Source organism: Colossoma macropomum, unplaced genomic scaffold (assembly GCF_904425465.1).
Source record: "Colossoma macropomum unplaced genomic scaffold, Colossoma_macropomum, whole genome shotgun sequence".
NCBI classification, from domain to species: Eukaryota; Metazoa; Chordata; class Actinopteri; order Characiformes; family Serrasalmidae; genus Colossoma; species Colossoma macropomum.
Genome location: NW_023494795.1, coordinates 15856790 through 15872106, shown reverse-complemented (window position 1 = coordinate 15872106; position 15317 = coordinate 15856790). Strand labels below are relative to the sequence as shown.

Here is a 15317-nt window from a genome sequence, read left to right as displayed (position 1 = left end):
CCGTCTGTGGCAAGCTCTGCCTCGATGGATAAGATGATCCTAGCTCTCCACTCATTGCTCAGCGTGTTGCTAGCCTACACAGGTGTCTGTTAGCTGACATAAAATAATTGGCAGTTAGCATTCTCCTCCAAGCGTGTTGTCCAGTGACGACGCCTTAGCAGCAGTTTGAAAAGATGCTGGCTTCATGTAACTTGGAGCAAGCATGTGCTAGACCTCACCTTCTCAGCTTGGTAGCATCATAAGATAACATCGTGAGAAATCTAGCTCGTGGCAGAAATTGGCCACAAGAGAATCGAGAAGAAAATGGAGTCAAAACAAAACAAAATGGACCTCACCTTACCCAGAGCAAAGCTACTAGCAAGCAACATCTCTTTGGTAAATGACAAATCCTTTTTAACATTTTGTTGGCTTAGTGATCCAACAGGGATGAATGCAAATTCGAACACACATACACACACACACACATGCACATTCCTGAAGAATTCTTTCACTTACTAAAAAACATTGCAACTAGTGTAAAAATGCGTCTTCTGCAGTCAAAATCCAAACTCAAAACATGCAATACTGCCTCACAAAAAAGCAGCCAGATAAGCGTCCAGGTTGGGTGAGAAAATCCTCGAGGCAATGTTCCCATGTTTCATATAAACGCTCACACATACTCGTTAAAAGCTCATATCCTCATCAGAGCAATTTTCAGAACTTCCAAGCTTTGGCTACTTTATCAGGAGCAGGCATTGTTTCCAAGGTGATCTCCAGGCTGTCAATCTCTGAGATTTTCTTGCCTCTAACAAGCACTTGCACTTCCTTCATGGCCTCTGCTGAACTCCTCTTGGAGCTCTCCAGCCTAATTTCTGCTCCTGCTGCTTCTGGATCCAGCTCTAGTTGTGCCTCAGGCTCTCCACTGTCCTGTACAGAGAACTGCACTGTATTCACGTTGATGGGGCAGCGGCGTGGGTAGTTCCTGAACTGCTCGAAGGGGTCATTGCACCTCTCACAGGGGCAATGGCCCAGCCCCATGGGTGCTAAGTGGCTCTGTGGTCTCAGTGTGTGCAGCCCCAGGGCCAGTGTGGGGCGGCAGCTGTCCCGCGGCACACACACGGCCACACAGCTCCGTACGCACACCTGCCGCAGTGAGAGCATTTCCTTGCAGAGGAGGTGGCGAAAGTTGGGCTTGAGCAAAAGGTAGATGAGGGGGTTGTAGATGGTGGAAGATTTGGAGAACATAGCAGGAACGGCAAAGGCCAGTGGTGGGATGACCTCTACGTCCCCGAATGCAGCCCATATGGAGACAAAAGCGTACGGGCTCCATGCTGTGAAGAAGCCTATACACACTGCCACGCTGAGCTAGAGAGAGAGAAAGAAGAGAGAGAGAGACATTTAGCAGATCTTTACTGTGCCGGTGCAGTCAAGCTACTGTAGCAATGATCATCACAGCTAAAACTAAACTGCCCTAATTAACAGATAGAGAGGAATAGAGAGAAGAAAAAAAGGGAAACTAAACTGTTGATGTCTTCTATTTATGTTTATTCTTAATTGCTTTGGCAATAATGTAACATTCATGCTAAAAGTACTGCTGACCTGAACTGAACTGAACTGAAAAAAGCAATAAGAGAGAGCAAGCCTCTTTCTTCCCACAGAAAAAATACAGTTGTAAAACGGCTAGTTCTGGTCCTAATGTGTGATTTGCTGAGCAATGAGCTTGATGGTAACACAACACACAAAACTGCATGGAGGAGCTAGTGGTAATTAGTATAGTTGCACTGATAAGACAAAAATATACTTATAAGGCGAAGGTTTCTGATACATATACGACAAAAATGTACAAGATTCATGAAATGACTGCAATATACAGTGACAGGTGACTGAAGCTCTCATCCTCCTTTAGCACTCAATAGTTGCTTGGCAACAACAGCACACTCTAAATGAGCTACACTGCTTGGCAGATTAATTATTTATTGTCATTATTTTTAATTATAACTTAAATAATTTAGAGGCCGCATGTAAATAACAAAGGGCCTTACATTACAATGATTTCACCATGGCTAAGAGGGGTCTCCGCGCTGCGTCACACTTAAGAACATCCTTTATCTACGTTACAATCACAGAGATGCATGGCCTCTAGTTGCTTGTTGCTTACATTTTCTAATATGTCATTGATACATATTCAAAATCTAGATAGAGTATACTGTAATTTTTTCAATATTGTACAAAATTAAGTGTCTTACTTATGACTGTGGTGGTTTGGATGTTGACCATCTGTCATCATGTTGATTGTGTAACATGTATGTGTTTGTATGTGGATGTGTAAGTTTGTTTATCCTTCCTTCATGTTGCCCATGCAACATGTGTATGTATGTCCTAACTTCATCTTCTGCATGCAACATACACATATATATACATGTAAGTGTGTGTGTGTGTGTGTGTGTGCAACATACACATATATATACATGTAAGTGTGTGTGTGTGTGTGTGTGTGTGTGTGTGTCTCCCACCTTCACTATGATGGTCTGGATGTTGCCCATGCGCGACTGGGAAATGTGCTGCTCCACGGCTCGACGGGACTCCCGCACTGTGAGCAGGATGTGTGTGTAGGAGAGGATGATGATGGTGCAGGGTAGTAGGTAGCAACAGATGAAGAGTACAGTGGTGTAGGAGCGGTCAATGGGGTCTCTGTTGGATGAGATCCAATCAATACAGCAGGCTGTCCCGTAAGGCTCCGGCCCATACTGTCCCCAGTGGGCCAGCGGTGAGCAGGCGAACACCAGCGCATACGCCCACGCGCACACTATGAGCACGCGACCATGCTCATGACCGAACCTGTTACCTGTTACATACATACCACAAACGTACAAAAACTATTATGATGTTTCATCATGTATTTTACAACATGTTGCATAGAAACAGACCAATTATAATACTGTCAGTGACAATGAGAAAAAGACATTTTAGGTATGTGGCTATGTATTTGCCCTCGCAGAGTGTCTTGATGTGTCTAGGGGAGTAGCACAGTAGCCAGAAGCAGTGCATTCTTCTTCTTGCAAGCCTTTTGCTGGCCAACAGGGTAGATACACTCTGGCATCAGCTAATCAACAACTGCTGCCTTAAGGGAACGTCTAAGAGGACAAAGGCTAGGGGAGCACACTCTGAGGAAAAATCTGATGAGGTACTCAATGGACTGGACCTCTGCCTCTTGCAAGAAGGAGATGCTAGTCATCTCTGGTCCACCCTTTACCACTGGAGCTCATCTCCTTTCTGTGAAGCATGTGATATGGGGTGTAGCATATCCAATTGGTCAAATTTGTCAATTTGTTTGTTGGCAATGGAGTCCCTTGTGATGGTCACAAGGTTGAATGACCTTGCTTTAAGAGGAAGCATGTGCTAGCCCCTTCACCCACCCAGCTAGGGAGCATATTGTCTTTGGGGGAGACCTAGCTAGCTGGAACTGGCCACTACTTATAAGGGAAAATTGGATAAAAAATGTAAATAAAAAAGAAAACTGATCAAATCTTTCTACTGTGGGACTGTAGTGCAAGAGGGGACAACTGTGAGGTTTGGTGAAGAGTGATTGAACATGGGGCTTGAATATGGGGTTTGGTATTCAAAAACAAATGGTCACTAACACCATTTCCCAAGTATAAAACCTACTGGAAGCTTGGTCAAAGCACTGACACTTCACTGACATGATTGTCAGGTGGTCTGACGAAAAATGTCTGTATCATTTGAGCCATGCCAGTAGCAAAGTGTGATACAGACTACAAAATGATTGTAGCAGAACACCTTAGGTTATGCCCAAAAGAAACCGACCAAAATAGGCTGCATTGTGAAGACTTTGGTAAGAGTGTGAGATACAGACACTTCACAGCCAACACTTCAAGCAACTCAAGTCCTGTCACATAAAATGCCTCCAGTCCATTTTAAAAATGACTTGGCATGATGGTGTCTCACACCTGGAGGTCCTGAAGTGGACCAGCATTAGAAACATGGAGGGTACTATCACATGCCATTAGTTCAGAAGGCTTGGCCACACCATCAGGATACCTGATGATTGGATTCCCTAAAAAGTCATCTATAGGCAAATGAGATGGGGTCATTGCTCTGTTGGCAGGCAGAAAAAACATCTTAAAGACCAGCTTGAGATTTCCCTCAGGACATGAGGACTAGACGCTGTCTCACTAGAAACTATGTGCTTCTGCAGCCACGGTTGCACCTGCCACAACACGTTATGCTTGTGTGCAGGCAGTGTGCATCCCACATTGGACTACCACCAAGTAGCACTAAGCAAGTAGTTATTCAACACTATGGATTACTTTAAGCAAGTGTGTATGCCTTAGTAGCCATATATTTAGCTCTTTGTGGAGACCAGATGTCACCAAGATGATGGGAAACATGAACATTCCTTATAGACTTCCGAGGTGTAGCATAACAGCATTTAGAAGTCAGTGAAAATGCCCCAACAAAAGCCTAATTCAGACAGAATTAAATTAACATAGGGTTCTGGGGTTATTTCCTGTTTTACAGGCACTACTCTTTTTTTTATTACTGTCTCGAGAAAATTAGAGGTCAAATCACCTACTGCTGTTCATTAAACTCAGCTATGGCCTGATAATTTGTGTCCTGTCCAGATTCATCTCTGTGATTTTCCAAGCAGATGTCAACTCACATTGGAAAAAAAGATTTTGATAATGGCTACTTGGCATATTCTGTTCCTTATCCATATTAAACACTTTTCAAATTACAAAACAATCCTCCATCCTCTTTACACTGGGAGAGCATTAGCAGGTGGAGAAAGAAAATAAAGCCAATCAGAAAAGCGAGACTCCATTGGCTGATTACCAGGGAGATTACAATGGCAGCTACAGGTATAAAGCACTACTTTAGACTCACAATATCATCAACTTTTAGTTTTCTAGAAATAATGAACACGTGACACCAAACAACCAGGTTAGTAGAAAATACAACCCACTAGTAACTCACTCATCCTGCAAAAGGTTTATTGCTAGATGTAAAAGTTTTATTACTGGATAAACTTTTATTACAGATGTCCCCCTGATAAAGTAATCCAATCTGAATTGGGCCAAAGGAAGAAAAAGTGTGTGTATGTGTGTCTTTCTGTGTGTTTACCATAGAGAGGGTAGCACACTTTGAGGCAGCAGACAGTACTGAGTATGGTCAAAGTGGTAAGAGAGCAAATTCCAAAGAGTACGCCACAGAAGGCATACACTATACACACCGTCCTCCCATACAGCCACCTACACACTCACACACACACAAGCAAAGAGAGAAGGCGATACAGACACAAAGAGAAGGAAAGCAGAAGGCATCAGATCAATTGAATTCAGAGAAGTCGAGCTTACTTTTCTAACCTAGAGGTAGGAATGAGCACACATGAGCAGGTCTTCGCTGTAGTTCATGACTCGGGACATTTTGATGTGAACGGATGTTTTTAGATTAGAGTCAAGGTTTGTCCATTAAGATTCAAAGACAGCGGCTAAAAGTGGAAAGCTGCGAGGTTCATCTCACGTGCTGCTCTTGTGTGATTGCTGGGTAGTTAAAGTGCTGATGTCTCAGATGAAAGCTAAACTGCAGCCCAGGTTGCTGAATGTGTGTGGGTGCTTCCTCCTCTCTGTGTCTCTGCTTTTTGAAGCTTGAGCATCACAGAATTATTTTCTTGGAAACATCATAAGCAGAAATCAAAAGTGTGAGTGTACGTTCAGCACAAACGGGCTACATGGACGGAAGAGTGCCAAAGAGGTGCTGAAAAGAACCATCAAGATTTTGGCTGGCACTTAAGAGTTTTCTTAGCACTAACAGTGAAGCAGAACATTTTACATCATATCATCATTGCACCACAAGTTGAGCATTAGCAGCTTGACTGAGTAGTTCTAGGTGAAGGGCAGAGATATAACGAACCAGAGAATCTCTCAGATGTTTAATCTCATTCCTGTAATGCTCCATGCAGAGAGGTGAACCTGTGTCCTTGTGATTATGGATGTAGGGCTCCTCACTGCTGCACCAGCACTGTAGTCTATATCACGGCTGCCACCACTCTTATAAGTGCTCAGGCAGACCTCTGGCTGACCCTAAATGTTTTCCCAATTGCATAAAACAAACTCAAAAAATGATATACTTTTTACTTTTTAATGTTTTCCTACTTCTGTGGGACACATTTTTCCTTCAAAATGCCAAAGCCATTTGTTTTATTAATAGTAGTAACATAAGTATATATTCTTTGCTGTCATGTCTCAAGGTTTTTTGCCTTTACTGCAGTCTCATAGCCATAAATATAAATCTTACCGAGTGCACACAATCTCAAAATAAAGTTTGTTCATGTGTGCTATACAGTGTTATCACAGCCCAAACTGGACTCATTTATGTATTTGGATTACACCGGCCAGTGTTACTGACCAATACAGCCACCTCACATTAAACCTTGAGTGCTGATTAATGCACTAACATACAAAAGGCTACCAAAATGGATGCTAAGTAAACCCAGGAAATCCATGGGATGTAGCTGTAAGTTTGATACATTGTTAAGTCAAATATAGAGTAGCAATGCACATTTTGTAAAGCAATGGTATGCTATAAAAAACACTGCGTCACAGGACTTGTGGGTGTTTGACGATACAAAGTTTTTAAATAAATGTATGTGCACAGATTTCTGATCAGTTGAGATTACTTTTACGAGATTATTATTGGGTTTAATGATCTGTATGAGCGGACTCAGCAAATAAAGAACTATTTAAATACCAGGAGACATATTTTTAGACAACGACAGTAATAAACAGAAAAAAAAGTTACATAAGGTCTCAATAATAATAATGAAGGTTCAGGGTACAGGATTAGGGGGATTGGGGGTGGAGGAGGGTGATGCCTTTGTTCCCTAGTTTGAAATACATCGCCATTACCCACACACTTCAATGTATGACATAAACAGAGGCACATAATGTTCAAAGCTTTTTCAACACTGTATGTACCAAACAAAACGTTTCACTCTAACCTTTAATATTTTTTCTGCTTTCTTCAAATAATCCACCACCAGGTTGACAATATATTCCATATAGTAAAAAAAGTTTTGTATTAAGTAAATTAACATTTAATGATAATTAAGGTGCATCAATTGGAATATTGTTCTGTGTTCAATCCAATAGCCATTTGGTGTTCAGGCAATGCTGAAAGTTTCTGCCATAGTATCGTTTGGTATCAAGCAATGCAGTACCACACCTGGTACTGTTACCAAAATTCTGGCATCATACCCTATTATGAAATATGAATGTCAGCTCTACCACCTGCTTGCTGACTCAACAATGCAGGTTTCATTCTTAGACAGGCTGTGGTCTCTGATGGTGCTCTAATGTGTTAATGTCCTGCTAATGTTTCTCCGTCTCTTAATGCTGCAAATTAATACAAAGCTATTTCAATGCATCTCCACAGCATTAATAATAATTCCTACTCTTCTCTACTCTTCTCTACTCTATCTCCATTTTACACTACATGTCCAAAAGTTTGTATACACCTGTTTATCTAAAGGTTTCCTCTTAAAATGCGAGTACAGATAAGGAATTTGTCTTCCTTTGCTGCCTCTACTCTTCTTGGAACGCTTTTACTGGTTGTTGGAACATTGCTACGAGGATTTGACTGCATTCAGCCATAAAGCTTTAGTGTGGTCGGGCACTGATGTTGATCACTGATGTTGAGTGATCAAAAACACCACTCCAACTCATCCTAAAGGTATTGGATGGTGCTCAATCACTCCAGAGAATGCAGTTCCACTGCTCCACAGCCCGGGGGCTTTATACTGACACCACCACTTGGCACTGGGCATGGTGACTTTAGGCTCCAAGGTGTTCCATTCTCTTAGTACACTTTCTGTGGAAAACACAAGATATGTGGGTGCAACTGTATGCCTGTGTCAGCAATGTGTGCACCTTCAAGTGGTTGAATTCACAAGGGTTGTGATGGAAAAGACTGACTAAGTCATTCCCTGATTAGCAATCAATAGACTAAATATTGGCTGACTAGAGAACCCTCCTTAAAAAGGTAATATAGGGAAGCAGACTATGGACTGTACGCAGTAGACTCTCTAACGGGGAAAGAGTTTCTGGGCTCACAGAAGGGAGCCGTACCAGATGACAGTTTAAGTTATAGCTCAGCTACACTCTTGTACGTATATGGAGGGTTGTGTGAGATGCCCTATGGACAGCTGTGCAAGAGGGCCCTGTAAGGAGAGAACAATCTGGTATGAGTCAGACCAGAGTGGGTTTAAAAAAAAGACATCATACACATTTGGTTTTAAAGGTTACCAAAAAAGGTGTAAGGTTTGGATGTGATGGGGACTAAAATGGTATGGAATTGTGTTAATGGGCTGGGGAGATTACCTCATCGCCCCAGAGGGGAATAAAAAAGGGATGTTTTGAGATGTTCTTTGCATTGTGGTTGACCGGGACCCATCTTGCCATTTGATGCTCAATAAAGCGAAGGCCTTTTCCTTCCTTCCACAAGAACTCAGAGGCTGAAGTCTTTTTCATCCCTTTTTATTCTTTTTCATTTTTGTTGATATTCTTTGATTCTTTTAATTCTTTTTGAAAACATTAGATTACAGCTAGTTATTAGGGCAATAGTATATATAATATTAGAGTTACTTATAATTGTCCAGACCCTGGGAAAAAAGAGATCTTGGTTGCGACAAGTGTGTGGATCCTTTTGGACATATAGTGTACATAGGACCAGCCATCAAAAATGCTAATTGTTGCTGTCATAAAATATCTTCAAACAGTAATTGTATATAAAAAACAGTAACTTAAACTCTTACTTATTGCTGGACAACCCAGCGGACCAGCTGATGAGAGCTGATGTCTCTTTCTGAGTCACTGACTGACTGACTGATAACCATTGTTGAAACGCATTGAAGTGCCGACAGAAGCAGCAGGTGGTGCTACACAAGATACGTTTTGCTTGACTCTACACATGATTCAGAGTAACTGCAGGCATTTATGTGGATTCTACAATTATATTGTAAAGAGTTTGTCAAGCTAATGTCAGCTAACTCAAAAGCTATAATATTACTAGCATGTATGCTAGCAGCCAGAGAATGAGTGGTTTCACTGAGAATGTGTGCGAGCAGAAATCCTCTTAGAGTCTGATAGATATGTTATTATGCTACTAACAGTCTGTTATTATAGTTTACACCTAGATGGAGAGATAGCTAAATCTATCTTCATGGACTCATTTATGACACACCATGTTTGAATTATTAATTTAATTATCAAGCAAAAACAGGGAGGACACAGATTCATTTCCCAGTGCTTTTTTTATCAGTCTTGCTTCAGAAAATTTCTAGTAAACCTTAAACTGACTCTGACTGGATGATGACTGCTCAGACTAATGTCTCGAACACCACTGCTAACATAATAAGAGCCCTGTATAACTGTGCTTTTTAAAGCTACACTATGTAAGATTTGGAGATTTGGAGACCTCTGGTGGAAATATGTAATGTACGCAAGAACATTTTGTAATGTTGGTTGTGCTTCAGACCCCTTCCTTCCTTAGTAACAACAACAACAACAACAACAACAACAATATTATTATTATTATTATTAAGAATAATAATAATAATAATGTTATATAGAGCTGAACCTGAAGCTGAAGTTTGCCAACGTCTTATTGGCAAATAAATGTAACTTTACAAAGTGATCATTTTAAAAATAGCAGTCAGCACATCAAAATATATCCTATGCTATATCCTGTATCATTGACACTTGCGAAAGAAATGCCATGCAGCTGATGGTGAGTCAGTAAAACTAGGCTTGCCTCGTCTTTTTTCGGAATGTCTATTGCTCTGTTCGTCATGCACTGTTTACAGTCTCAAGGACAGCTGTTTCAAATTGTGTAAAAAATTCAAACCAGAAAAAACTGAGCTTTTCTTGTGAAATTGATGTAATACAGTAATCATATTTGGACCAACAGGATGGAATCTATCCCTCTTTATATATATATCTCGCTGTCTCTCTCTCTCTCTCTTACCTGTGCTGGAAGCTGGAGGTCACAGCGAGGGGGTAAAGGCTGAGGGTCATGCCCAGGTCACTGACAGCCAAGTTAACTATGAAGAACTCAGCTGGCTTCAGCAGATGCTTCCTCCTATGGGACACATAGAGCAGCATAGTGTTCCCAAATAGAGAACACACACCTGAAACACACACATACACAGATACACAAACACGCACTGCATCACATAATCTTTACTGGAGCTCATGTGTAGTTTTCAACTGTAACAAATAGCTTAGCTTGCATATGATTGCAGGGTTCCCCAGAGAATGATCTAAGAATGAGAGAGAGATACAGTATAAGACACAAATGACCACATATCACATTTTTATTTGGTCTTTCTGTTCATCATGAGCTATAATGTTTATTTTGCATCAGAAATTATTTGCTACTGTTGACATTCTTCAATTTATGCATGAGCCAATGTAAAAGAAAGAATCTTTCAAGATTTTCCACGAGTGGATATCCGAGTGATTATGCAGTTAAAAAGAACCGAGTGGGCTTGTGCTGAAATTCAACCCTCTGAACACCCCAATCATCATGACTTTAAAAGACAACCACAAACATCTGGGCATGATCTCATTTAGTTAGTCTAATTTTAGTTCTCTGTCAATAAATCTTTGAGGCCTCTCTGGTAAATGAAATTAGTTTGCGAAATCTTGTGACATCTGGTGTGAAAGTCAAGTTGTTTTTTCTTCCCCTAAAAACCTCAAACCCACCATAATGAAACACAGTGGCTCAACACTTCATACTATAGGCAGAGGCATAGGAGAGACTATCATATGAAGCTCACAGAGCCTCAGGGAACATTTCACAAAATGTAAACTACAAGTGAAGTGTGAAGAACACAATGGCAAGGTCGCAATCTGCTAGAAGAGGAAACTGTCGTGGAACATCCATCAGCAAATATCACATGATCGACCTAAACAATGGAAATCAAAAACGATGAAGAAAACAGTGATGGCCTGTGATCCAATGCATACCACTACAGCTGAGAACATGCTGGAAGGAGTGTTATTACTTGGAATAGTTGGTTGCTACCTAAACTGGAGCATGATGAATTCTGATGTCTACAACAAAATCTCATCTGAATAAACTAAAACAAACACACATTGAAATGCATTGGACAGTGGCCCTTCATGCAGAGCATAGTCATTCAAAACTTACTGTTCTGGCATATATGGAGTTCACAGCTGCCAAAAAGTGAGATATTTATGACTAGTAAAGCCAATAGCACTGCCAAAAAATAAGACATTCATAAGTAGTCAAGTCACAACCACTGCCAAAAATGAGATATTCATGCATAATCAAGTCAACTGCTCAAAATGAGATTTTCATAACTAGCCAAAAAGTGAGAAATTCTTGACTAGACACTAGCACTGCCCCAAAAGTGATATCCATAACTAGTTGTCAATAGCACTGCCAAAAAATGGGAAATTCATAACTAGTCAAGACAATAGCACTGCCCAAACAAAAGGATATTCATGACTAGTCAAGTCAATAGCACTGCCGAAACGAGATATTCATGACTAGTCAATAGCACTGCCTAAACAAGGAGATATTCATGATGAGTCAAGTCAATAGCACTGCCTTAACAAAGAGATATTCATGAAGAGTCAAGTCAATAGCACTGCCCAAACAAGAAGATATTCATGACTGGTTAAGTCAATAGCTCTGCCTAAACAAGGAGATATTCATGATGAGTCAATAGCACTGCCTTAACAAAGAGATATTCATGAAGAGTCAAGTCAATAGCACTGCCCAAACAAGGAGATATTCATGACTGGTTAAATCAATAGCTCTGCCTAAACAAGGAGATATTCATGATGAGTCAAGTCAATAGCACTGCCTTAACAAAGAGATATTCATGACGAGTCAAGTCAATAGCACTGCCCAAACAAGAAGATATTCATGACTGGTTAAGTCAATAGCACTGCCTAAACAAGGAGATATTCATGACGAGTCAAGTCAATAGCACTGTCAGAAAAATGATATATACATGACTAGTCAAGTCAATAGCACAGCCAAAAAAAGAGATACTCATAACTAGTTAAGTCTGTTCCACTGCCAGAACAGTGGGATATTAATGAACAGACAATTCAGCTCTCCAGTTTAAATTCCATACAATACGAACTTCACATGCTGAGGTTTACATTAATGTTCTCTGCAAATAACAGAAACCAACTGTGGTTTGGCAAAAAGGGAAATGACTATTGCTAAGGATATGTAATTGTGTATTAAACATGACTGTCATTGAACATGTCAGTCCTCATATTTCTGGAGCTCAGTGGATTACAGCCAGTCAAGCACTAACACCCTGACCTCCAAAAATGCCAGTTAAGTAAAACAAGAGGTTATTTATTTTGTTATATTGTGTATTTTAATCAGCAAGTCTCTCTTTAACACACATTAATGTGTTTAACTAAACCTCAAATAGGTAAATGAATAAATGCAGGAAGGAGAGTTGCTTTAACACTGAGCATGTTAATATGATGCTATCAGTCCAAATAATTTTGGTACAAGTGTCAGTCAAATGGCAATACACTGAGCTCCATAAATGTCAATCAAGTGCAATTTGAAATTATTTATTTGATGTCATTTATTTTAATTAGCAACTCACTTATCAACACAGATGTTATTTAAGCCTGAACTAAGTAAATAAATAAATGAGTGGAAGAATAGAGCAGCTTTTGTGGGAAGATTGCTGGGACTGCAGGTTGCTTTAGACTCTGTAGTGGGCTCCACACTCCGTTTGCTTCTAATGAATAAGCCACGAAGGCTGAGGAGACCCGTGGTGACTCACAGGGAGGGAATTACACGACTGCAACAATGATTCACACGCAGGAAATCTCGAGGCTCAGAGCGCAGGAGGAACATATGCACAAACAGTCGAACTGAGTGGAAACAAAAAATGTTATTTTGCACATTCAACAAACAGCGAGAGAGAAGGGAGCTGGAGTGAATATCACAATACGAGAATATGAAAGTTCAGGCAGACACACACACAACAAGATGACCAACAAGCACAGATACACTGCCCTATACATTCCCAAACACACAACCTTTATGAAGAATGGTTTTAAATGCAGTGCTACTACCTTATCTCTCATGCAGTGTCATCCTCCTTCAGGCTCTGTTAAACCTGTCTGTACACTAATGACTCAGCAGATATGATTGATCTATTACTTCTATCAGGCCCTGCACACACAATAACCTCTGGATGCCACACTTTAATGGTTTCAATTGAGACAACGCAGACCTTGCCCTAGTTTGTCATGAGCAATGACACAAAACAAAGAACAAGAAACACTGCGACAGTTTCAAGGGGTTCATTTCATGAAAATTTTTTCCTGCTTTTTTTATTATTAAATATTTATAAATTGTTAAAAATGTACTCAGTCCATGCAGTCCCTTTATGGAAATGCAGTGTTTTCAATTCGTCATGATTATGATGTCATAACAATGAGTACTTTCATATAGTGTTATATTGTTTAGCCTATAGCACTTTAACCCTCCCATTCATATTGAAGTGATAAAGAGTGTTGTTCCTGCAGACAGTCTGTAGCAGAGGTCGATCTGATCAAAACAATTAGATATGCTGTTCTTGGCTAAGGAAAAATTATCATTGCAGCCAACCAAAGAATCCAGACATCTGAAAGAAATGAGCGAAGGTTTTTGCCTCTGATGTCCATAAAGATTTCAGTCCAAATGTAATAGGTTGTTCTGTACATTTCAGCCCATACTGCTTTGATGAGGCACAATACAGGGCAGCCAATCAAAACAGAGAATATTTACATACAGTTCTCTGAAGCAGTCTTGGGACACATGTTAATATTCCTTTTTTTTTCTATACAGGGGTCGAGGAATGATATGTGCTATGACTCATATATTTTTCCGTTCCACTTTAAATATTGTAGCAGTTACACTCTGGTGCCAGAGGAGAATTCGAGTAAGAGGCTGGCGAATATAAGGCTAACTTCAGCTTTGTCTACCTCGGATGGCATTATCCAAGCTGTCTGAAATGGTGAGCGGAGACAGCAAGCTTTGGCTGAAAGAAGCAGAATCCTCACATTCACCGTCCTGTTTCCCAGTCAAGTATAATACCCTCACTGGCGTGTGTCAGTAACCAGAGTGGAGAAAAGATGAGTCGCAGCAGCTACTTCTCCAAACAGGATTCAAACAGCTGGAATTTACTGAGAGTGACTGAGCCACATTAGAAAATCCTCTCACATTCAATTCAGCCACAAAGAAAGAGCCACACTTTATATAGAAACACTAGATCAGACCGTAAAGTAACTTGTAATGCTGAGCCATAGTATCACGTGTTTGCCAAAGACACATGTGCATCATGTGTGTCTTGCACTTTTGTTTACAATTTTTATTTATTTTACATCTTCTTAGAACATGACTTGTGCCATTTTCCCCTTTAACAACCACTATTATCTTTTTGGGAAAAAAATCCCAAAAATAAATAAAAAAAACCTGAAAGTTATGTTAGTGTTTCTTCTCTAATTCTATATGGAAAATGTGTTGTATCATCACGCAAATATGGGAATGTATTGCATTGTGAAATTTGTGTACTGTTACACTCCTAGTAACTACCTCTGTTTGTAACATACAACATTACATTAACCTTTTTGGCTTTAATGGAATTGAAAACCTTATGCAGTAAAAAGGAAATTGAAAAGTGTGAAAAATAAAGTTGTAGGACTTACCAAATATGGAGTAAAGCACTCCTAATGCAATGTCAGCAGCGAAGGGGATGTTGGAGTGGAAGGTGCTGTTGTCTACTGTTACTCGCATCTGAAACACACACACACAAAAGCAGATGATAGCTGTGTGTGTATATAAATACATAAATCTGAACACTTTGTCAGGACCTTCCTTTAAATATCTGAAGATGAGTCTGGGACGTGGTTTTATCCTTTGCTTATTTGTGTGTAGATGCAACCCCAGTCCCTCAGGGGACCAGATACCACTAAAAACATTCATTAGTTTATTAAAGCTACTGAACTTTCTCTCTTTCTGCCTGTCTCTCACTCTCTCTCTCTCTCTCTCTCTCTCTCTCTCTCACAGACACACACACACACACACACACACAGCAGTCAGACAGAGCAGTGCTGCTGGAGTTTTTAAACACCGTGTCCACTCACTGTCTGCTCTATTAGACACTCCTACCTTGTTGGTCCACCTTGTAGATGTGAAGTCAGAGATGATAGCTTGTCTGTTGCTACACAGTTTGTGTTAGTCATTCTCTAGAAGGACTCCAGTCCTTC

The 15317-nt window shown here is 40.3% G+C and overlaps 1 protein-coding gene across 1 annotated transcript; it reads right to left on the bottom strand.

Moving 5' to 3' along the window:
• Nucleotides 1–693: 693 nt before the first annotated feature.
• Nucleotides 694–14844, bottom strand: opn7a (opsin 7, group member a). The gene is made up of 5 exons (XM_036582606.1): nt 14757–14844; nt 10021–10183; nt 5122–5249; nt 2493–2824; nt 694–1344 (listed from the first exon to the last, which is right to left on the bottom strand). Exons 1-5 carry the CDS (start codon nt 14842–14844, stop codon nt 694–696), a joined length of 1362 nt encoding a protein of 453 aa, XP_036438499.1.
• Between the last annotated feature and the right edge of the window lie 473 nt (nt 14845–15317).

What these genes read in the sequence shown, in the direction of transcription:
- opn7a (XM_036582606.1), bottom strand. Translation starts at nt 14,844, where the DNA reads ATGCGAGTAACAGTAGACAACAGCACCTTCCACTCCAACATCCCCTTC. An exon ending in ACCTCCAGCTTCCAGCACAG is followed by an intron (nt 5,250 to 10,020) that starts GTAAGAGAGAGA and finishes GTGAGTGTGTAG; the next exon opens with GTGGCTGTATGGGAGGACGG. An exon ending in TCCAGACCATCATAGTGAAG is followed by an intron (nt 1,345 to 2,492) that starts GTGGGAGACACA and finishes CTCTCTCTCTAG; the next exon opens with CTCAGCGTGGCAGTGTGTAT.